At 39.0% G+C, this 25,766-nt stretch overlaps 1 protein-coding gene across 1 annotated transcript; it reads right to left on the bottom strand.

The window, feature by feature from the left end:
* Nucleotides 1-6,526: 6,526 nt before the first annotated feature.
* LOC138888392 (uncharacterized) lies at nucleotides 6,527-7,294 on the bottom strand. Its single transcript, XM_070170248.1, has one exon. It carries the CDS (start codon nucleotides 7,292-7,294, stop codon nucleotides 6,527-6,529), a length of 768 nt encoding a protein of 255 aa, XP_070026349.1.
* Nucleotides 7,295-25,766: the final 18,472 nt, after the last annotated feature.

Below are 25,766 nucleotides of genomic sequence, written 5' to 3'. Positions count from 1 at the left end.
GAGAGTTTTTCTTCCCTTTCGATACCATTGATGAATTTGACCTCAGCGCCAGTTCTAACACTTCCAGAGGGTCCAACAGGAACCGTACCCATAGTCACGATGATTTATTTAATTAACGCGCCTAAAGTAAACTACGACATTCTTGATTGGTTTCCTACGTTTTGGATTATCGTGAGGCTTAAGAATTATACATTCTTCTAACTTAGTACCACTCATGGCCTATTCTTATTACTTTCCAAGAAAGAAACAACTCCAATTTTCATCTAACCAATTTAACAACTCACTTATATCACCCATAGCATATTTAACAACTCAATTTAAAAGTACATAGCATAGTTAACACAAATCGTCCTACCAGACTTACATGTACACGAATTAATCTTAAAACCAATATATAATCCAAGTAATACACAATTGGTACACAACTAATATGAAAGAGATCAAATATTATCCATAGAGCAAATAAAATCTGTCACGAGCAAATAGAAACACTAATATATCAAAGAGAGTGTATACTTAAAATGTAAACAAATAATGAGAAAAATGGATTCGAATGGACCTTTATATTGATGAATAAAGCTAAAAAATTTCAACTTAACCGGAATAAAAAAGCAACAATCGCCGAATTTGCAAACCGGAACCTCAAACAAGACCTCGAACGGACAACCTTGACGTGCGATTGAACAAAGACCTCCTCTAGTTCGCAGAAATAGAAAGAAGGTAGTCGAGTGACAAAACAACAAACAATTTCGATTAACGAACCAGCAACAACAGTAAAATTTTAGCAATAATCAAACCCAGAACTCACGAGCAACAGAAATCGACGATGTGTTTGAAAGATCCCAAACTAGAAGAGAAACTTCAAGAATTTATGTGCTTCTTTCTTGAAAAGTTTTTGCTCAACAAATAGGAAGGTTCAATCCACTTTAGAAGCTCTCTTTCTTTGAGTGGACGTATCCATTCTTTTCAGTGTGTGTGTTTATATAAGTCAAAGAAAATGAAGTGTAGCTCGTTTGTGCAGAGGTGATGGAAGGGATCGTCAGAAGATGAGGGATTGGTCGCTGGTCTCTTTTTGGAATTGGGGATCAAGCTACCGTTTTCTTTGCCTTAGGAATTAGGTTAGGTTCTATAGTGGGGTATTTTATATGGAGGTGATAAGGGATGATGACCTTTGGATTAGAAGGAAATTGATGGCTAAGATTAAATTTTGTATTTTAAGATGAGAATGGGCTAATGGGTTGGGAAGAATGAGCCTTTGTCTTGCTGGGCCACTAAAATCCAAAAATGAGCTCCCAATGGGCCCAAATTCAATTCTTTCTCATTGAAAAAAAATAAAAATAAAAATACTACCAAAATATACTAATTGATCTTAGTTAATAAGAATAAATTATTAAAGTAAACTATATATTAAAACAAAAAATATTTCTGGAATTTTTTAAATGTTATAAATATTATAAAATAGTAATAAGCTAAAAAACCATTACAAAACTATGTTTGTGTTTTTTTAAACTTGTGTTTTAAGATTAAAACTAAAAGTTGACTAAAAAACCATTAAAATAAAAATAAGTAAATATTTTTAAAATACTACCTTTAAAAGTTGCGCGGGTCAAAAATTATGTGCTTACAGTCGCCCTCTTTGCTTGGAAACACGAATTATTTTTGAGCAAAGAACCAAGTAAGCGACGTAATTGGTTTCTGACCCGATACTTATTCAAAACAAAACAAAGATGGACAAAAGATTGTGACTGAGCCCTGGTATCTGAGGTGCCTACATATTCTTGGCTATAAAGGAATCAGACCACGTGTAGTTAAGAAGTGAATGAAGTGATGGATTATGCAGAGAAGATGACGGCGTCGAGTAAGGTACCGTTCGAGGCTCCGGTCCGTGGTCCTGTTATTATATCAAAATCAAAATCTAAAGGAACTACAAAATCCTATCAGCTATAAGTTACAAGATTCCTATCTATAAGTCTTCTGAAACTTGATCTTGAGTTTTGAATGGTTCTTCATGCAGACTTTTGATTGGAACCTTGATGCTTGCTAGCTGCAGGTTCTAGTTCATTCTTTTACGGATTGTTATGATAAAAACAGGGAATGCAGTGCTCGTGACTTCAGTCATGTCTTGAGCAGTCCACGTCTTTTCATCAACTTCTGCATTTTGGGTTCACTTCTTTTCTTTTCTTTTTATTCTAGATTGAGACTTCTTCTTTTGGTCGTCTCGAACCCTGTGCCTCAAGGTAGAACCTGCTCAGACACCAAAACAAACGAACGAACGAAATTTTTCTGCCCCAGTTTTCACTAGGAAAATTTCGTGAGTTATTGTAACAAAATCCTAAACTACTTCTTTATTAAAAGCAGTAAAGTATCGGGAATGGTGTATCCTTGAAAACATGATGATGATTGATTGATTTTTTTTGGATGGTGTTCCTTTATTGTCAATAAGATATCTCAACTAAGGATTGATGTACCTTATATTGGGAAAATGTGGCCAAAGAATGGTATACCCTATGTTGGCAATGATATCAGGGAGTGTTGTACCCTGCATTTAAGATCAAGTCAACTAGGGAATGGTGTACCATATGTTGAAAAACACAGCTAGGGATTAATGTACCATATACTGGTAAGAAGATCAAGGAGTGGTGTACCCTACATTTAAGCTCGCATCAACTAGGGGGTGGAGACCCTATGTTGGAAAAAGAATATTAGAGAATTGCGTAAGACTAGGGAATTGCGTACCCTATGCTAAAACAAACCAAGAAGGATTTTTTTTGTGTGTGGAAGAAAATCATTTTTTAAAACAAATTGCTCCAACGCTTATTTTTTGAGGGCATGAACAAACGACCTTTTTTTTAACCAGATTTTTTTTAATTATCCTAGGAAAAAATTCATCAGACTAGGATTTTTATCTTAGGAGAAAGATTCATCAGACTAAGACGTCTATCCTAAGAGAAAGATCATCAGACTAGGTGTTTTATCTTAGGAGAAAGATTCATCAGACTAAGACGTTTATCCTAGGAGAAAATTCATCAGACTAGGGCTTTTTGTCCTAGGAGAAAGATTCACTAGACTATGATGTTTATCCTAGGAGAAAGATTTATCAGACTAAAATTGTTTATCCTAGGAGAAAATTCAAAAGACTAGGTTTTCTTATCTTAGGAGAAAATTCATCGGACTAAATTTTCTTATCTTATAAGAAAGATTCATCAGACTAAGACTTTTATCCTAGGAGAAAATTCATCAGACTAGGTTTTTTTTATCTTAGGAGAAAGGTTCATTAGACTAAGATATCTATCCTAGGAAAAAATTCATCAGACTAGGTTTTCTATCTTAGGAGAAAGATTCATCAGACTAAGACGTTTATCCTAGGAGAATGATTCATCAGACTAAGACGTTTATCCTAGGAGAATGATTCATCAGACTAGGTTTTCTTATCTTAGGAGAAAGATTCATCAGACTAAGACGTTTATTGGAAGAAAAATCCATCAGACTAGGATGTATTACCCTAGGAGGAAAATGTGAGGAGCAATGACAAGATTTTATGTACACTAGCAAGACAAATAAAGACAAAGATTTGAGAAACTTCCATTTGTCCGCTCTTCTCTTCTCTTTTTTTCTCTTTTTTTCTTGAACCACTTTCCTTGCACTTCTTTGTTCCTGTTTCAACCAAATAAAATTTTGTCAGTTTTGAAAGTGGTGGTCGGTTTGTGGTCTTGAGTCTTGGGCAGCTTGGCTTTTGCTCAATCATCTTGAGTCGGTCTCAAGAGACTTTTGCTCTACATCAACCCTGATTGTTTCACACTCAGTACCATTTGTATTTGTGGCTCAATTAGCCTTATCCCAATTGGAGATCTTTGCTTAGGTGACCTTTTCTGATATCTTGAATAACTTCTTTCTTTTTTCAGCAATTTTTTTGTCAGAGAGAATCATAATTGGTAAGTGCCTTTTGCATGCTGTGCACACTTTATAGTCTTTGTCCAATATTACATAGAATCCCTGATTAACCTTGAGGTTATCTTTGCTTGCACCAAGTAGGCTGGCAAGAGTCTTTTGCGGGGGAGCCTTTGCATGAATCCTCAAGGCATGTTGACAATAACAACTGAGTGTGCTGGCCAAATTTATTTTGTGCAACTGAAAAGCTGGTAGCAAATTTTGAAATCTTTTCTTGCTTGTTTGACAATGACTGACTCAGAGTGAAGGGACACGATGATGCAAAGAAACAATATCAACAAGAAATGCCCCTATTGGGATGGAAAGAAGGAAGAGTTTTTTATCTTTTTTTTCTTTCAATAACTAGCCTTAATGATCATGACACGCATTTTGGACTTAAAGGCCGATCTATCAAACTAATCCAATCTTCCCTTTACCATTCTTATGACCTTTGAAGTCAGGCTTGTTTGTGCCAATTTTTGCATCAGCTTCACGACCCACTCTCGACTAGTAGTGCCCCGAGGGATTTTTACCAACAAGTCTCTCTCATTTATTTTCTCTACTTACCGCCGCCTTACAGTGCCCATGAAGGTTTTCACTAGTAAGATTCTCTCATTTTTCTTTTTCTTTTTTTCTTTCTTGTGTGAGCAACTTAACAGTGTTCTATGTCGCGTGACAACGGTTGCTCATTGCATACTTATCTTGGCATTTTTGAAGGCATATTGGGAGGTCTTTATTTGGAAATTTTTCTGATAGGGTTGGAAAGAAAGGTCGGCATGAAGGCTCAAAGCAGACTCAAAAAGAGGGGGTTGTAGACTTACAACTCTTGGAATCGACTCTTTCAAAAACTAAAACAAACTCATGCCCTAGTTTTGAATTCTGAATTTTTTTTGGATTCTTATTTGGTTTGACCGAATCGTGTAAGGCTGCCTACGTATCCCTTTTCTTTAAGGAATCAGGTCAAATGTAGTTCAAACATCTGACCTAACTATTTTTTTCATCTTTCTTTCTGTTTCTTCTTTTGTTTTTTTTTCAAAACATGTTTCCCCAGCTTCTATTTTCTCGGGGCATGGACCTTCCACTATTCTTTTCTTCTTCTTTTTTATTTGAACTTTCTAAGAGTTTTCCCAATTTGTACTCTTGGGGCATGGATTTTTCCTTTTATTTTTTTATATTTTATTTTTTTGGCGACTTTTGACTCTAAACTTGATTCCAAAAGAGGGTGGTTAAAGAAAATAACACAAGCTCAAAAGGGTAACAAAGGGTATAAAGTGTTTGGGAAGCAGAAAAAGAGCCTCCTAGCCCCGAGAATGCCAATCGTGTTAGCCATTGACAATCATGGCATTGATGGACATGTTGCTTTCTGGGTCTTTTTTAGCGTAAAACTGTATGAGCAATATTTTCTTGGCGGTGAATGACCCTTGTCAATTTGGGTGACTTTTTCTTGGATTTTATCTGGATGTAGAATATGCATTTTGCCACTAAAATATCCATTTCAAGTTGTCTGGAATACACCTTCTTTTGAAAAATACTTTTTATCTCTTAGTGCTAAACAGACTTCAACCCGCCCAGTCATCCTTAAGCCTGATCTTCTCAATGATTCAAAAGGTAGAGATCCTTAACTTTCATAAGCGTGACTACTTTGGTTCCATGTAAACTTGGCTCATGCTTATCTTCCAAATGTTTTATGTCTTTATTCATCTTCAAAAGTGTCTCTTTCTCACTTATCCAATTCAAGACTAATCAGTTTTCTAAGATCTGGCCAAAAATTCCGGATGCATGTCATGTTACTAGAACTAGCGGGACAAGGATTAAGCATAAAATGACACAAAATGATAAACTGTATTTTATTGAGTAAAGGATGAAAAAGTTGGACAATAAGACAAATAATCTAAAATCCGAGTTACAACCCTAAAATAACCCAGATACTGAAAATAACAATAGAATAAATAGGCAAGACTCACACAGACAAAACAGATGGATGGAAGGGTTTGACTAAATAAAATATATGAAATCTGGATCTCAACCCTGAAATAACCCAAATAATAGAAAAACTATCAAAACAAGCTACCAAGATTCCTTCCTAGAGAGGAGGGAATGACTTTTCAATTGCTAAAGCTTGACATTTATCCACCAATTTGCTCATCAGAATCACCAGGGCCTTCTCATGTTTCAATCAGGTTTTCCTGGATCATTCTTTCTATTTCTTTTTTCAAATCCTGGCAGCTTTCAACATCGTGCCCCTGGGCATTGGAATGGTATTCACACCTTTTAGAAGGGTTAAAGCTTCTTGCACGTGGGTCCACATAATTTGGAGGAAGTGCAATCATGTCATAATGCTTTAATTTCTCAAACAAGCTTGTATAGGACTCTCCTATTAGTATAAAATTATCTTTTAACCTTTGTTCCTTTTTATACCCCTAGCTTGGATGTGGGTTATAGGGCACTTAGAAAAAGTTTGTCGAGGCTGGTGAAGATTTTGTGATGCTCGTGCTCACCTTCTGGGATGTTTTGGTGGTTGGACAATATACTGAGGTGGAACAACAAAGTATTGTGGGTTCTGAGGTGGATAGTAGTGCTCAGGGGAGTCATGGGAAACCTAATAAGGCTGCTCATACCTTCGAGATGTTCTCCTGGGACCTCTTCTCGACCCTATTGTCATCATGGTTTCTTCATCCTTCTCATTCGTGTCACTAAAATTATCAGATTCAATTTGGACAACCTGAGTTGCGGCTTTGAGCACTATGTAACTTATAATTTTACATGTCTCAAGGCTATTTTCAACCATTTCCCCTATTTTGATTGCTTCTGAGAAGGATTTTCCCACTGCAGACATCATGTTTTGAAAATAATCTGGCTCTTGAGCCTGAAGGAAGACAATGATTAACTCGTGGCCATCCATTGGTGGCTTAACTCTAGCCGCTTGCTCTCTCCATTTAATGGCATATTCCCTGAAAATTTCTGTTAGTTTCTTCTTCAGGTTTGAAAGGGAATTGTTGTCTGAGGCGATGTCGATGTTGTATTGGAACTGTTTAACAAAGGCCTGGTCCATGTCATCCCATACATGACAGTGAGATGTGTCTTGATCCATAAACCATTCAGAGGCTACCCCTGTCAGGCTTTCCCCGAAATAAGCCATTACTAGTTCTTCTTTTCCTTCCGCACCTCTTAGCTGATTGCAATACCTTTTCAAGCGGGCTATGGGGTCACCGTGTCCATCATAATTTTCAAATTTGGGAGTCTTAAAACCAGGTGGCAAATGAATTTCGGGGAACATACATAAATCCTTGAAGGCAATACTCTTCTGACCTACCAACCCTTGTATGTTTTTCAACTGATGTTCTAAGCTTTTCATTCTTTGGGTCATTTCTTCCTGCGCCACCTTTCGGGCAGGATTCTCAATCTTTGTAGGAAGATCAAATAAGTATGAGTGGTACTCAGGAGAGTGGTACTGTTCTTGCTGGGTAGCAAATTATGACTCACGAGTTTTCCTCTACACCATCGTCGGTTGTGGGATGGTGAAGACGGGCATAACAATAGTGGTTGTCTGTTTGGTTGTCAATGGCACACTTTGGGAGCACGCAATAGAAGTTCCAACTGCACTCGTACAGTTGGGATAAAGACTGAACCCAGGTGGATAGGTTTGATCAGACATTGAGACTGGAGTGGTAGTAGTCAAGATGGATGTGAAGTCTGGGAAACCATGAATAGAAAAGGGTGGTCCTTGGTCATTGGTCCATGCTTGACACATTTCAGTCATTTGTTTCAGTATTCTATTTTCCTCAACCACAATAGACTCTTGTTGAACCCTCTGACCTCGAGTCTCTTGACCACTCGTAACAGCTTCGATGTCAGTTGTCATTGGCATTTTTCTCTTGGATCTTATGAATTCTGGATGTGTTGCCAGCTTACCACAAAGCGACCACATTAAACTTTCTTCACCATTCAAAACAAAGAACATATTAGAATGGACTCAGTCGGTCCTTATTATTATCATAATCACTTTTTTTAACACTTTTTTTAAATGGTCGATCAAACATGATGTGGGTTGCGTACATATCATGTGGGAACATGAATCAGATCTTGCCTAATTCGGGAATATTAGGAATAAAGTAAATAAACTAACTCTTTTATTAAAATTTTCGAAAGAAAGACTTATAAAGAAAAAAGAAAATATTTTTGGATTTCGATTTGTTTTTTTTTTCTAAGAATTTTTAAAAAGAAAGACTTTTAAAGAAGAAAGAAAATGTTTTTTTCTTTTTGAATTTCGATTTTTTTTGTTTTTTTTGGAATTTGGAAAAAAAGCTTCTAAAGAAGAAAGAAAATATTTTTGGATTTTTCGACTTTTATTTTGAATTTATGAAAGAAATACTTCTAAAAAAAAAAAAATACTTTTGAATCTTGAATTTTCTTTTCAATTTTCAAAAGAAGAATGGAAATATTTTTGGATTTGAGAAGAAATTAAAAGAAATATTTTTGTATTTTTAAAAATTGGAGTCTAAAAGAAAGACTTTCTAAAGAAGGAAGTAATGGAAAATATTTTTGGATTTTTTGAAATTTTTTAGGCCGGAACTGTAACGACCCGACCGGTCGTTTCGAGCTCTAGCACATCGTTCAGTAGTTTCAGGCCATGAGCAGTTTCACTTCAGGTATTATGACTTGCGCACAGTCGAAACTGAATTCTGGGAAGTTCGGAGTCGATTTGGAAAGAGAATTCTAATTTCGGAAGCTTTAAGTTTGAAGAATTGACTAAGATTGAATTTTTGAATAAATGACCTTGGATTCGGGATTCGAAGGTTCTAGCAGATTCGTATGATAATTTCGGACTTGGGCGTATGTTCGATTCGGGTTTTGGAAGACCCAGGCACATTTCGACACTTATTGCAGTAGTTAGCATTTTTGGAAGAATTCCATAAGTTTGGGTTGAAGTGAATTTCAATGTTATCGATGTCCGTTTGAGATTCTGAGTTTGGGAATAGCTCCGTATGGTGATTCTGGTATTGGGAGCACTATCAGAAGTGAATTTGGAGGTCCGTAGGTCATTTTGGAGTCATTTGGCTAAAGATAAAATTTAGAAGGTTTTTGAGAAGTTTGACCAGAAGTGAACCTTTTGATATCGGGGTCGGAATTAAATTCCTGAAGTTGTACTAGGTCCATAATGTCAAATATGACTTGTGTGCAAATTTGAGGTCAATCGGACGTGATTTGATAGGTTTCGTCATCGAATGTAGAAGTTTGAAATTCTAAACTTCCTTAAGCTTGGATTGGGGGTCGATTCATGATTTTAGCATTGTTTGATATGATTTGAGGCCTCGAGCAAGTCCGTAATGTATTTTGGGACTGGTTGGTATGATTGGTCGGGGTCCCGAGTGCTTTGGGTTGATTCCGGGTGGTTAGCGGATCGAATTGGAACTTGGAGGAAGAGCTAAAGTTGCTGGTTGCTGGTGTAACTGCACCTGCAAGACTTGGGCCACAGGTGCGGAGCCGCAGAAGAGGCCAAAGGAGCGCATATGCGGTTGATAAGGGAGAAGGCTGGGACCGTAGATGCGGTCAAGTCGCCGCAGAAGCAGGACCGCACCTGCAGAAGGAGGAGCGCAAAAGTGGAAATAGGGGGATTGGGAAGGACAGAAGATGCGGTAGTGGGGCCACACCTGCGGAACCACAGAAGCGGTCAGTTGACCGCAGGTGCGGAAAAGCTGGAGGCAGTGTGTTCTTTTAAAAATCGCGAGATGGTCATTTTTCTCCATTTTTCATTTGGTGTGGGCGATTTTGGAGAGATTTAAGGGGGAATGTTCTTCAAGTTTCTCAAGGTAAGTTGTTCCCGCTCATTACAAGTTAAATACTTGATTTAGATATGGATTTGAATATGGAAATTAGTGGAAAACTTGGGGTTTGAGGGAAAACCTAGAAACTTAGTATTCTTGGATTTTGACCACGATTTTGGGAAAGAAATTGTAAGTAAATTATATATTTGAGTTCGTGAGATTATAGGCAAACTTTATCTTCGAAAAATTTTGGAATCCAGGCACGTGGGCCCGAGGGCGTTTTTGTCAACTTTTCGATCGGGGTTAGGAATTGTTATAAATTGGATTATTATGAGTAGCTGGTCACATATTAATGGATTGGCATAATTATTGGCTAGTTTTGGAGCATTGTGCATCAATTTGAGTCCTGAGAAGGGCGTGGAATGCCGGTCATGGAACTTCGGAGCGAGGTGAGTCTCCTTTCTAACTTTGTAAGAGGGAATTGTCCCCATAGGCGAAATAATTGGTTATGTGCTCCTATTTGTAGGGGCTACGTACGCACGAGGTGACGAGAGTCCGTGCATAGCTACTATTATGCTTAAGTCCGGGTAGTTTAGGGCCCAAAAACATGCTATACTTGGAATATTTATAACCTTATTGACAGATGAAATGCTTAAATCCTATCGAATTGGTAAATGAATTTCGAAAAGGTTTGAACTTCATTTTTATAAAAATTGTTAAAAGAGAATTTGGCTTTTCCATGTATAATTGTTCCCTGTTGACTTCTTGATTAACTGTTTGTATGTGTTTAATTTCGGAAAGGACCGAACGCCTCGACAAATTAAATAGATGCATCTATGGTTCGCGCCATTCGACCCTCTGGCAGTGCACAATTTAAATATTGTTGGATCGGGACGTACGTCCTCAGCATGATTTGCGCATGCTTGTATTGCTTGCCTTGAGATTTATCGATATTGATATTTGCCCTCCCTGGCTTGAGATCATTGAAAATTAATAGATTATGAATCCCTAGATTTTTAATATAAAAAGAAACTTTTACCCGTTCGTGACTTATTTGAAATTATTGTCGTTCTTAATAACTCCATGATTACTCGCATTAATAATATATTACTATTGGACCACTAGTAAGTGTCGAAGTCGACCTCTCGTCTCTACTTCTTCGAGATTAGACGGGATACTCATTGGGTACACGTTGTTTTCGTACTCATACTATACTTGTTGTGCATTTTTGTTGCACAATTTTATGTGTGGCTAGTGGCATAGCGGCATGGTTGATACAGAGACTTATGTGAGTTGCATTTATCGAGACGGTCGTAGCCAGCAGAGTCTCCTTCAGAGTATTGCACTGTAATTTTATTTTTGTCCACTTGTATTTCGGACAGTTACTGTATTTTATTTCATTCCTAGTAAATGCTCATGCACTTGTGACACCGGGTTCTGGTATGTCTATGGGAGTAGTCAGTGTAAGCATTAAAATTTTATCGAATTTAAATCGATAAAATAATATGGACTATATTTTAATATGCTAGTCCAAATAAATATTATTGGGCTAATATAATTGAATTAGTTATATAAGTCCAATATATATGGATTAAATAAATAAGTCTTAATCCATTGGGCTAGCCCATTTAATTGGGCTAAAGTGATGAGCCCACTTCATTAAGCCCAAGATGTCATCTTCCTGGAGGCCCAGTTTGGTGCCACGTGTCAAATGACGTGGCGCACCAAGTCAAGCAGAAGAGCCAATAGGACCATGCCACGTGTCAAAATGACAAGGCATGTCCAGTCACGCTAAAAGGCCAATGAAATCGCGCCATGTGTGCAAGTGACATGTTCTGGCCAATCAAATGCAGTCATGTCACACTTCAATTTGATTGGTCGGAAAGAGTTTGTTCTTATCACAATTCTTCCCTTCCACAACTATAAATAGGGGTCTTCATAACTCAGAAAAGACACTAGAAGTTATAACAAGAAAAAAGAAAGAGCTCGTGGATCAAACGCTGCAAATTTTTCCACAAGTTTCAAGCTTCAAGTTCAAGAAATCAAGTTCAAGTTTAAGAACAAAGAACAAATCAAGGTCAAGTTCAAGTTCAAGAACAAGATCGTCATTTATGGCAACAAATACATATTCAAGATCAAGCTCAAAGGCCATTGAATTTATTTACTATTGAAAAGAAGAATCAGAGGATTCATAGAGATTTTACACTCAAATATTCGAAATAAATTACTACGATTGTTGCGATATTTTCGGTCTTGATTTTATTTCCTCGACCCAAATTTATTGTCTACAAATTCTGGCACGCCCGGTGGGACAATCTCTACCTCTCATCTCAACTTTTCAATCACCAAAGTTCAAGAACATTGAAATGGCTTCGAAGAAAATCAACTCCAGATTAACATCCACCAAGGCTGCTAACTCCAGGTTCTATACTGATGTGGAAAGCATCCTCGATGTCACCTTTGGAAGCTTCGGACCAGTTACGAGGAGCAAAGCAAGCTCTTTTGGACAACAAGCACCCCAAGTGTTGTCCGCATCAACCCCTATTTTCGGATCATTATTCTTAAAAGGAGCAAGATCTTCCACAAACGCATCTGAAGGAGGAAGCGATGCTGCCGAAAAGATCAAGAAAACTCTTGCTCTGCTTGACCTCTCCGGCTCCAAGCACTCTGCTGTGAAGGAAGATGATGATGCTTCAAGCGATGGATCCTCCCCACTTACACCACATAGCGTGAGCCAATCAAGGATCAATCTGTGTGAAAATCCATGCTACTCTTCGTCATCCACGACAATCATGCAAGCCATGGTGACAAACACTTCATCTATGGAGGAGCAGTTGGCAAACTTGACGGAAGCAATCGCTGGCTTGACCAAATGCATGCAAAATCAAGAGGCTAGAATTGACATGCTAACAGACAGGGTGGGAATCTTGATGGAAGAAGAATCTACCCATGCACTCGGTAAGCTCCCAGAAGTTCTAGAGAGTGACTCTCCCCCAAGACAAGCAGCATCCACTAAGGCTATCCCTGTCTCATCTGAAGGGATGATTCCAATCGATCAACTGAAAGAGTTCATCGAAGGAACCATTAAGAACAAATATGAAGTTGCTGCCAAATCCTCCCTTACATATGCAAAGCCGTACACTGTAAGGGTCGATATGTTGAAGATGCCTGCTGGCTATCAACCTTTAAAGTTTCAACAGTTTGATGGTAAAGGTAACCCAAAACAATATATTATGCACTTTGTGGAGACGTGCAACAATGCTGGGACTTATGGAGATTACCTTATCAAGCAGTTTGTCCGCTCGCTAAAAGGAAATGCTTTTGACTGGTACACGGACTTCGAGGCTGGATCTATTGACAGCTAGGATCAACTAGAGCAAGAATTCCTCAATCACTTTTATAGCACAAGGCGCACGGTGAGTATGATAGAGCTTACAAATACTCGTCAACGAAAGGGGGAACCAGTTATCGACTTTATCAATCGTTGGAGGAATGCAAGCCTCAACTACAAATACAGGCTTAGTGAAGTTTCAGGCATAGAGATGTGCATCCAAGGCATGCATTGGGGAATGCACTACATCTTGCAAGGTATCAAGCCTGGCACATTCGAAGAACTTGAAACTCGTGCCCATGACATGGAATTGAGCATGGCCTCCGCAGGAAATGAAAGGCTGCCCATCTATGAACCTCGTAAAGGGAATGACAAGCAAGAAGTCAAGAAGTGGGGCAAGTTCGTACCCAAATCTGAAAGCAAATAAGCTATGAATGTCAACACGTCACATATGAAGTTCACGACCAGAGCAAGAAACAAAGTATGAAATCCACTTCTTTTCACGATAAGCCAAGTGGAAAGTTGACTCTAAAAGAAATGCAAGAGAAAGAGTACCCATTTCTAGATTCCGATGTGCCAACTATCTTTGAAGAACTCCTTGAGTTAAATCTCATTGAGCTTCCAGAGATGAAGCAACCAAATGAAGCTTGGAAAACAAATAACCCAAACTACTGCAAATATCACCGACTTGTAAGCCACCCTCTGGAAAAGTGCTTTGTCTTCAAGTATAAAGTCATGGATTTGGCTCGCAAAAAGAAGATCGTGCTTGAAGATGAGAAAGCAAGCACGAACCAAGTCTCTATCACCTTTGGCTCATTCAATCTAGAGGAGTTATGCAGTTTAAAAGGAATAAAAAATGAAGAATTACTGGAGAACAACAAAGTTGAAGACGACCAACCTGATGATGATGAAGGTTGAACGTTGGTGACTCGTCGTAGGCGCTACAAAAGGAGACCACAGAAAGAATCAGTAGAACAACCAACAAGGAAGATGATGGTAAAAAGACCAATGAAAAAGAATTCAGTTAGACATTTGAAAAAAGCAAAAGTGGAGATGCACCACCCTCAAAAGCCACGACATCTAGTGACCTTGGTGGAGTTCTTACCAAGTTGGTTCCGCACGAAGATTTCCCATGAGGGCATTGATGCCTCTTGTTGCCATGCTGACAAAGGGTAAGAAAAGAGTGATGACCTACCGTTGGCGCCATCTTCGGAAAAAGCCATTGAGTCCACTCCTCAAGAAGTTAATGCTTGTGAGGAAAAGGTCACGTTCACAAATGACGATCTTTTGCTAGGTGACACTCCTCATAACCGCCCATTGTACCTGGTTGGCTATATGCGCGACGAAAGGGTAAATCGAATTTTGGTTGGTGGAGGATCCTCAGTGAACATTTTGCCAATACATACTATGAAAGAACTTGGCATTCCCATGAACAAACTCTTAGAAAGTCGTGTTATGATCCAAGGATTCAACCAAGGGGGGCAAAGAGCCATAGGCGCGATCAGGCTGGGAATCACTATTGAAGATATGCAATCAAGTGCATGGTTGCATGTGATCGATGCGGAGACTTCATACAATGTTTTGCTTGGGAGGCCTTGGATACATGAGAATAGAGTAGTTCCATCTACCTACCATCAATGTTTAAAATACTACGAGGGTGAAGTCAAGAAGACAATAGTAGCTGGTGATGAGCCATTCACCGAGGCTGAGTCACACTTCGCCGATGCAAATTTCTACTTGAAGAACCGCGTTGTGAAGGAGCTGAAAGCTGATGATGGCATGAAAAGCAAGAATAAAGAGACCTCAACTAAAAGAGAAGAGGTGACTACTGGTGAAGCCAAAGCTGTTAGTAAGGAGGTACAACCCAATGCGAGTAAATCTTATAGAGGAATATTACGTCTTATGGCAAGAAAGTAAGCTCGGCGCTCCAATATATCCCTAAAATGAAGAAAGACGAAGGTGAACCATCTAATCGCCAAGCTAACATGCTAAAGGAGTTAACTCTTCTGGTTAAACGAATTAAGGCAGTATAGTCGTTCTCAATGCCACTAGCAGGGTTTGTAGCCCAAAATCGTTTGCAGAATGTGGCACTCCCTACAATGCGAATAGATGAAGGTTTTGACCCTAATGCTTACAAGCTATTTACAAAAGTTGGATACAATCCCAATGAGCCATCAAAGTTAGGGAAGATCCCATCAGAAGCTGCAACGAGGCAACCACGTGAAGGTTTGGGATACAAGCAACCGTCACCAGTGAGCATCTCAATAAGAAGGGCAAGTAGCAATTATATCACTGTAGAAGATGAATCAACCGCTTCTAACAAGCCTTCTATCTTTGATCGACTTGGAAAATCACCTGTGAGGACCTCCATGTTTGAAAGATTGGGTCCACTAAAGAAGGGGAACAAGTTCCGGAGAAATTCTCAAAGCATAAGGACACTCGCTTCACCCAAAATCCATGAGATCTCTAAGGATTTCCAAAGTTTGATTCCTTTTAGAATGAGGCGACAAACAAAACTTGTGGTTTCATGTAAAGAAGTACTGAAGGTAAAGCCATATACTGTGGTCTATACTAAGGAACATGATGAAGACGAAGAAAGTGTGGGTTCTTCGTATCATGTTACTGTACAAGTCGAGAATGGCATTCCATCTTCAATGGGAGATAATGCGAAATTGGACGATGTTTCACCGTGTTATCACATACCCTTCAATGATGGGGACCTTCAAGAAGATGAAGATGCGAAAGATGCTCCACCTGAACTTGAAGAAGGAGTGAAGATGACAGTTGATGCCTTAAAAAAATTTAACCTTGGCACCGATGAGGAACCAAGACCCACCTACCTAAGTGCTTTACTAGAAGCTGATGAAGAGAGCACTTATATTGAGTTACTCAAAGAATTTAGGGATGTCTTTGCTTGGACTTACAAAGAGATGCCTGTCTTGGACCCGAAAGTAGCAGTCCATCACCTTGCAGTCAAAAATGGTGCTCGCCCTGTTAAACAAGCTCAAAGGCGTTTTAGGCCGGACTTGGTTCCCCTGATTAAAACTGAAGTTAACAAATTCATTGAAGCTGGATTTATTCGAGAAGTTAAATACCCAACATGGGTTTCAAGTATTGTCCCTGTAAGGAAGAAGAATGGCCATATTCGAGTATGCGTTGACTTCAGGGACCTCAATAATGCATGTCCCAAAGATGAATTCATGCTTCCTATTCCAGAGCTGATGATCGATGTTACTACTGGTTACGAGGCAATGTCTTTTATGGACGGTTCGCCGGGCTATAACCAAATTTGCATGGCACCAAAAGATGAAGAGCTTACTGCGTTTCGCACCCCCAAGGGTATTTATTGCTACAAGGTAATGCCTTTTGGCTTGAAGAATGCTGGTGATACTTACCAAAGGGCTATGCAGAATATTTTCGACGATCTTCTCCACAAGAATGTCGAATGCTATGTTGACGACTTGGTGGTGAAATCAAGAGAGAATGGCGACCACATGACAGACTTGAGGATGGTATTTGAATTGCTCCGGAGATACCAGCTTAGGATGAATCCGTTGAAATGTGCCTTTGGAGTTAATTCTGGAAAGTTCCTTGGTTTCATTGTCCGACATCGAGGGATCGAAATTGATCAAGCCAAAGTAGATGCCATTTTGAAAATGCCTGAGCCTCGAGATATCCATGAATTGAAAAGTCTGCAAGGAAAGCTAGCATACCTTAGAAGATTCATATCAAACCTGGCTGGGAGGTGCCAACCATTTAGTCACCTCATGAAGAAAGGCGTTCCTTTCAAATGGGATCAAGCTTGTAGCAACGCCTTCGAAAGTATCAAAACCTACTTGATGAAGCCTCCAGTTTTAGAAGCTCATATACCAGGAAAGCCATTGATACTATACATTGCGATGCAGGAAAGTTCTGTTGGAGCACTGTTGGCCCAAGAAAATAGTGAGGGGAAAGAAAACTCTCTTTACTACTTGAGCAGGATGATGACACCTAACGAGTTGAACTATTCGCCAATTGAAAAGTTGTGTTTGGCGCTAGTCTTCTCAATTCAAAAGTTGAAGCACTACTTTCAAGCTCATGTTGTCCATCTTGTTTCTAAAGCAAATCCCATCAAGTTCGTGATGTCAAAACATGTTCTTATGATCGACTAGCGAGATGGTACCTCTAATTTCAACAATTCAAGATTTTGTACATCCCTCAAAAGGCTATAAAAGGACAAGCATTGGCAGACTTCTTGGCAGATCACCCGATACCTGATGACTGGGAGCTAACTGATGAACTACCTAATGAGGATGCAATGGTCGTTGAAGTTCAACCTCCATGGAATATGTACTTTGATGGTGCTACGCATCGTGGGAGAGCCGGGGCTGGCGTAGTATTTGTCACTCCTCAAGGTGAAGTCTTGCCATACTCCTTCACCTTAACACAACTCTGTTCCAACAATATTGCTGAATATCAAGCATTAATACTTGGGCTTGAAATGGCCGTTGATATGAAGCAATTGCCATTGCAAGTCTTTGGTGACTCCTAGTTAGTGGTCAATCAGCTTTTGGGTAGTTACAAGGTCAAGAAGCCTGAACTACGCCCATATCATGATTACGCAAAAAAGTTGATGGGGTGGCTCAACGATGTGACTATTCAGTATGTACCAAGGAAAGAAAATAAGAAGGTTGATGCTTTAGCTGCTCTAGCTTCATTATTAGCCCTACCAGACCAAGCACAAGTTACTGTCTGCCAAAAATGGGTAGTACCGCCGCCAAATGAGGTCGAAGGTGAAGATAACAAACCCAAGCATCTTGTTGTTGTTTCTGAAGTTGAGAAAGAAGAATGGTGACAACCCATTATCGACTACTTATGCTATGGGATACTTCCAGAAAATCCGAGGAGAAGGACTGAAATCCGTCGTTGTGCACCTCGCTTCCTTTAATATAAGGATACTCTATACAGAAGGTCATTCGAGGGAGTACTCTTGCGATGACTAGAAGAAAAAGAAGCTCTCCAAGCTTTGCAAGAGGCACATTCTGGGGTATGTGGGTCACACTAGTCCGGACCAAAGCTCCACTTCCATATAAAAAGGATGGGATATTATTGGCCAATGATGGTAAAAGATTGCTTGGACTACGCTCGAAGATGCAAGGCTTGTCAATTCCATGCGAATTTTATTCATCAACCTCCTGAAGTGTTGCACCCGAGTGTTGCATCCTAGCCATTTGACGCTTGGGGATTGGATGTTGTTGGACCACTGCCAAAGTCCTCTGGTGGGCACCTATACATCTTGGCTGCAACTGACTACTTCTCAAAATGGGCTGAAGTTATTGCTCTTAAGGAAGTTAAAAAGGAAAATGTTGCAAGTTTCATCTGAGTAAACATTATTTATCGCTTTGGCATTCCTCGTTATATAATAACGGATAATGGAAAGCCATTCGATAGTAGGTTGATGAATAGGATTTGTGATCTCTTTGGCTTCAAGCAACGTAACTCTTCGATGTACAATGCTGCCGCCAATGGTCTAGCTGAGGCATTCAACAAGACTCTATGCAACTTGTTAAAGAAAGTTGTCTCCAAATCCAAACGAAATTGGAATGACCATATGGAAGAAGCTCTATGGGCATATAGAACGATTCATCGCATGCCAACACAAGCGACTCCTTATCCACTCGTTTATGGAGTCTAAGCCGTCTTGCCACTTGAGCGTTAAATACCTTCGTTACGACTGGCTATTCAAGAAGGGATCATTGATGAATAAAATGCCCGACTTCGATTAGCAGAGTTGGAAGCTCTTGATGAAAAGAGATTGGAAGCTCAACAGAGTCTTGAATGTTATCAAGCTCGATTGTCTCGCGCCTTTAATAAAAGAGTTCGTTCGAGATCCTTTCTAGTAGGAGATCAAGTCCTTGTCGTACGAAGACCCATAATTACTTCCCATAAACCTGTAGGGAAGTTCACTTCAAAATGGGATGAGCCATATGTCGTACAAGAAGCTTATTCAAGTGGGGCTTACAAGCTGGTTGATGCAGATGGTATAAGAATCGGCCCTATCAACGGCCAGTTTTTGAAGAAGTATTATCCATGAAGTTTCAAGTCATAATGCTCCTCGACGTACGAACCTAAACTGCAAGTCATGATGCTCCTAGACGTACGAGCCTAAACTGCAAGTCATGATGCTCCTTGACGCACGAGTCTAAATTGCATGTTGCTACACTCCTGGCCCGCATGAGTCTAAACTGTGTACGCCCCCCTCCCCCCCCCTCCCCGAAAAAAATAATCCGCTAGGTTGAAAATCTCAAAAGAGGCGGCCTAGGCAAAAGTTAGGACGTAATAAAAAGAAGAGTCTGCTAGGTTGAAAACTTCGAAAGAGGCGGCCTAGGCAAAAGTTAGGACATAAAAAAAATCACCCAGTCTGAACTACGGTATGACTTGATTCTCTTCACTGTGGTACGTAGGCAGCTTAGAGTTTCATTCTAAGTTCAGTCACATAAGTTCAAAAGATACATATTGCCCCAATTGTTGTTCGAGTGAAGTATGGAGGAATGCAAAATCAAGCTGAAATGCCAGTCTCCTGTTAAACTTTGATCTCATTTGATTTAAAGGGGGCAACCCTCCTTGGTAAATTGATATCTTCAATGGGCCGATTTTAGAAGGATGTCAAGTATTTGCATTGAAGTCCAGGGATTCTCTATGTCTTCAGGTTCGCCAAACCTTCAAGTTTGTTGGTCTCCAAGTCTGCCCTCTGCCTAAAAAAAGGGGGGGGGGAGAGAAGTGAGGCGTCAAAAGGAAACACAAGTATAAGGAAATGATTGCTTGGCGCAACGTTTCAAATTCAGTGAGATTTGAACCCCAAGATATTTGTGAGAATATGGCTCTTACATTTTGATTTATGGATATGTTATATCTTTGGAAGTTACGTTTCCAGTAGATCAAACGGTTCATGATTTCGATGTTCCTACTTCAAGATACAAAACTTTTGGCGAAGTCACGCAAATCTAAAATTTTCAACGTGGTGTAACCTAAAGTTGAATTCAAAATATTATCTGGGACGATTATGAAGTTATTTGATTGAGGATTTTTTATATGTTCTAGATTTTGAAGTCTAGTTTTCAAGAAATCAAATGGTTCGTAATTTTAACGTTCCTACACCAAGATATGATTTTTTTAGTGAGAGTGCACAAATCTGGAATTGATAGCGAGGTGCAATATAAAGTTGGTTTCAAAATATTATTTGGGACGATTCTGAAGTTGTTTGATTTAGAATTTTGGATATGCTCTAGATCTTGAAGTCTAGTTTTCTTGAAATCAAATGGTTTGCAATTTCGATATTTTTACACCGAGATATGAATTTTTGGTGAGACTGCGCAAATCTGAAATTTTCAACGTGGTGAGATCTAAAGTTGGATCCAAAATATTATCTGGGGCAATTCTGAAGGTGCTTGATTCTTAATTTTTGATATATTTTAGATATTGAAATATAATTTTCGAAAAATCAAATGGTTCATTATTTGGACTCTCCCACGACAAGATATGAATCTTTCTTTACAAGTGTGTAAAGTAAAAAATTATGCAACTAAGATAAATATCGGGTAATGTAAAGCAAACGAGAAGCAATCTTATCTAAGATGAAATAAATATCCACTAGGTCAACCTAATATAAAGATAAAAGGGGAGATAATGCTAACAGCCTAATCTAAACAAAATTTGTAGTTGATCAATTCTTGACAGCTAGTCTTCAAGTTCTTCTTCTCCTCCAAATTAGCCGAATCATCAACAATCAACAAATTTACATTGTCATATGAAGAGACCTCAGTCTCGATAGTTGAAATTTTTTCCTGAATCTCTTCAACCTCCTTTTGAGTCGCTTCTATAACACCTTAGAGGTTCTCATTCTCTTGTTGTAATGTCTGCAACTTCTTCACGGCTCTCTTCAATTTCTTTTCACTAGAGAAAACTTTCTTGACTTTCTCACTTGCTTCAAGTTTGAACGATTCGAGACACTCTTTAGCTTTGGAAATCAGCTCTAGCTTCTCATCTTCACTCGTCTTATCAGCTATATTGGATCGCTCTTGGTCATATGATGCAGCAAGTTCAAAAAGAGAATTCAGTAAACCTTATAATGGAGAAAAATCCAGAATATTCATCTTCTTCATATCCTCGAAAATCTCAATGATTTGCTCCCTATAAATGAGAGCAATACCGGACGAGTTTTGGAGAACCTATTACAAATATCATCCCAAAGTCCCAAAATGAATTCCTTCTTGCGATTGAAAACAATGCCTTTTCCTTCAAATATAGATACCGCCGTATTTGTCATTGGTCAAATGTGAGTTATCTCATTTGGAGTTTGCCTTTTTAGGGATTCGTCATGAGGAAGAGATGACGCCTTTGACGATGACTTCACTTTACACGTAGGCCCTCCAATAAATTCATCTCTCACTTGCGGCTTGTCGCATGGGGATACCATCGGATGCCCAATGGTGTTTAACTGCATAAAGAAAAGGCAAAGAAATTAAGTAATTTATAATGAAGTTACTCCTAAAAAAAGGGGAATGAGCGAGGCGATTATATTTTACCTCTTTGTTACAAGCTGTATGCGTTTTTGAGGGACTATCAACACTTTGAACCTCTACGATCTCTACTGGGTTTGGCCGTTTCCTTTTCCAATTTTGATCTTCATTGGTACTCTGGCTTGTGTCTTGAGGAACACGCGTGTTAAGTGGAAGAACTAGAGGGTGTTTCTCTATAGCTGTTGAAGTGCACACCACTTCTGTCAAAGCTTCCTTTGAGGATTTAAGCTTCCTTTTTTTAGGTTGCGTAACTATTTTTGGGATTGGAGTTGATATTTTCTTAACTTTTGAGAATGTCTTTCCAACACCTTGATCTTCATCTCCTACAGGAGTTGTAGACTTTAGCCCAACATTGTCCACCAAAGCTTGTAAGTTATTCTCGAGAAACTTCCCATGCGCTTTCTCCCACCAAGAAATATAATTAGTGGAGAAAGGCTTCTCCATAGGATCTCCTGCTGGGGGAAAACCGTACATGACATAGATCTATACAGTGTGCAAATCCTCTAAAATCTGATTCCTTCATCTAGAGAGGTATTACAGATATCGTTCTCCAAAAAGCCGGGGACGTTCTGGTAAAATCCAAATTGATGACCAAACCGATGCGGGCTATATGGCTCGATGATGAATGAATTACCATACCTCAAAGGAAGGTAATTAAAATGTAAGCTCATGAAGTAATTTGATTCCAACTCTTGAGGGGCATCGTTATCCACGTAATAATAAGGACGGGAATTGGTTAACATTGTTGGTGCCCAAACTATATCCTCCCCATTGTGGATGCGTTTTCTTCCATCCTTCTCGTCTAAGTACCTTGCAGCCCCTTCTCCTGAGTATGCCACCATCAAAGGGACAGACAGACCCTTAGCAAGTGGATAGTGGGTTTTGAAGTAATGTGCAAGTCAGCCATAAACATAATGAATGGGAAAAGAAACTTTGACCAGATCGAGTTGGGAAGAATGCAAAATCTTATTCAAACCATGATAAATACTCGCTAAAACTGGGACTGCAAGGCTAATCTTTTGACCGCCTGCAATCATGCTTGCCATCTTAAAAGTCTCAGGACGAATGGAGTTTTCTACCTTGGGGAACACAAAGTCACATAGCCAAATTGATAAGAAAGCCGCTACATATGTCTCATCTTTCTTGTCAGACCTCACCCTAAGCTTAGAGAATATAGTTTTTTGATCACTCGACCACCTCGTCGTCTCGGGAATAACTCTGTTAGGATTATGTGTTAACTTTAGGCGTGTAGATTTCTTTTCCTTTCGCAACGGGGCAGGTCTATATATTAAAGTTTTTTTATACCAAAAATTTGTCCACTTGCTGAAGGAGACCTTTTGGGTAGCACCCGTACCCTCCTTAAGTTGATGAAATGCGGCAAATAAATACTCGCAAGATCGAGGAATAAATCTGACTTGTTTTTCATTCAAACCGATGAGTTCTCTTGTCTCAGGTACCACTTCTTCATATGGATAACCCGCAATGGGCAAAACCCCAAGGATATGTAAGTCCCAAAAAGATATAGATAGCTCCCCAACTGATGTAAGAAGTGTGTTCGTCTTGGGGAACCAAGCCTCACAAAATGCTTGCAAAATGTTCGAGTTTCGATCATAAGTGAAAAGTGAGGCATAGACAGCATCGTAAATCTTTATTGTACTCAGAGTTTGTTGGCTTCCATCAAGTACGTCTTCAGCCCATTCCCAATATCCTGGGATATGACGATAATCACCCTCGATTGTTGTTGTGTTTTCCCAATGTACTTCGCCTTGAATTATGCGACTTCCTAAGTTTGGAAGGGTGCTAGAAATATTTACATGACGATGGATTGGCGCTTGGAGAGACCATATCTTGGATAATGGATTAGAAATCGATTTGTGTTCCAAGGTCTAGTTCTCTACATGAAGGGAGTTCCTTAGAGGAGGCCATGAAGCTGCATATCAGCCGGCTTGTGAGGTGTGAACCAATAGCTTGGTTTGTTCTATGCCATCTTCAGTCTAGATGATGAGATATCTAAGTTTTGAGGAAGGTGAGGTATAGTCCCTGAAATTTTCCATCTCTTCGTGCTAAAAAAAAGAGAAAGAAAAGAGGGGTCGTCAAAGTCCAAATCAAGAATATTAGAATGGGTATAAAGGTCTAAATGGATGAAATGCTCTCCAAGAATCGGGCCATTTTGAGAGTAATCTCTCCAAGAATTGGGCCACATTGAGAGTAATCTCTCCGGTAGTCGGGCCACTTTGAGAGTAATCTCTCCAAGAATTGGGCCACATTGAGAGTAATCTCTCCAAGAATCGGGCCATTTTAAGAGTAATCTCTCCAAGAATTGGGCCAATTAAGAGTAATCTCTCCAAGAATCGGGCCATTTTGAGAGTAATCTCTCCAAGAATTTGGCCACATTGAGAGTAATCTCTCCAAGAATCGGGTCATTTTGAGAGTAATCTCTCCGGTAGTCGGGCCATGAAAATAATCCCTCTGATATTTGGGTAGGGATGAGTACCCATCCCCTCACACCCCAAGATTATCTTCTTCATGCGTGGATCATCTTGTTGAACAAGAACATATCTTTCTCGCTTGACCTACAAAAAAAAAGGAAAAAAAGGACAACAAAAAAGAAAGCACGAAAAAAAAGAAATTACCTTCGCGTTAATGCTTCCAAGTTCACAAAAATAAACTCAAGTGGCTTGCAAATACTGCGAAATGATGCTCACAATTTGGAGAGTACGCACCCTTTATATAGATTTGTCAAGGCAGCATGTTAAGTGGCTTTGTCAATGTGGGATGGTTGTAATCGAACTCCAAAAGGGATTCAGATTGTAAGAATTATTCTTCTAATTGGGACTGGATGTCAATGCGGAGACAGTAAGTTGTTGTCAACATGGACTCGAATTGCAATCTTCCGTATGAAATATTTAGGACTTCTCTCCTAAAGATATTTGGATAGTGGGGGCATAGTGATACAAGTTGTTCAGAATTGTGCTACGTGGCAAACACGTCTCAATTAACTTGCATATTTTGTGGGCTGGGTTGAATTTTTATTTCTCTATTTGCATGTGATGGACGTTTGTAAGCATATGACAATATAAAGAAAAATCTATTTTTGAAGAATGCAAAAGTTCAAAATAGAATAATTAAAACAATCATCGTTACTTAGGAAACTCTAGTGTTTTTGACTGAAGTTTGGAAACTTTAATGTTTCAATCTTTGGAATTATTATTGTTACTTTAAGACAATTTGGCCAAGTTTTACGTGAAAAGAGATAAAGGAAGAAAGGATGTTGCTTCAATATTACTTCAAGCCTAGTCAAACAAATGTGACAAGTCTTGAAGTAGGGGGCATTTGTAAGCATTAAAATTTTATCGAATTTAAATCGATAAAATAATATGGACTATATTTTAATATACTAGTCCAAATAAATATTATTGGGCTAATATAATTGAATTAGTTATATAAGTCCAATATATATGGATTAAATAAATAAGTCTTAATCCATTGGGCTAGCCCATTTAATTGGGCTAAAGTGATGAACTCACTTCATTAAGCCCAAGATGTCATCTTCCTGGAGGCCCAGTTTGGTGCCACCTGTCACATGACATGGAGCGCCAAGTCAAGCGGAAGAGCCAATAGGACCATGCCACGTGTCAAAATGACAAGGCATGTCCAGTCACGCTAAAAGGCCAATGAAATCGCGCCACGTGTGCAAGTGACATGTTCTGGCCAATCAAATGCAGTCATGTCACACTTCAATTTGATTGGTCGGAAAGAGTTTGTTCTTATCACAACTCTTCCCTTCCACAACTATAAATAGGGGTCTTCATAACTTAGAAAAGACACCAGAAGTTATAACAAGAAGCAAGAAAGAGCTCGTGGATCAAACGCTGCAAATTTCTCCACAAGTTTCAAGCTTCAAGTTCAAGTTCAAGAACAAAGAACAAATCAAGGTCAAGTTCAAGTTCAAGAACAAGATCATCGTTTGTGGCAATAAATACATATTCAAGATCAAGCTCAAAGGCCATTGAATTTATTTACTATTAAAAAGAAGAATCAGATGATTCATAGAGATTTTACACTCAAATATTCAAAATAAAATACTATGATTGTTGCAATATTTTCGGTCTTGATTTTATTTTCTCGACCCAAATTTATTGTCTATAGTCAATATTTTGAAATTGTTAAAGATATCATTATTTA

This window comes from Nicotiana sylvestris, chromosome 3 (genome assembly GCF_000393655.2).
Source record: "Nicotiana sylvestris chromosome 3, ASM39365v2, whole genome shotgun sequence".
In the NCBI taxonomy this organism is placed as follows: Eukaryota; Viridiplantae; Streptophyta; class Magnoliopsida; order Solanales; family Solanaceae; genus Nicotiana; species Nicotiana sylvestris.
The sequence above is the reverse complement of the archived record's forward strand: the minus strand, read 5'-3'. Positions and strand labels throughout refer to the sequence as shown.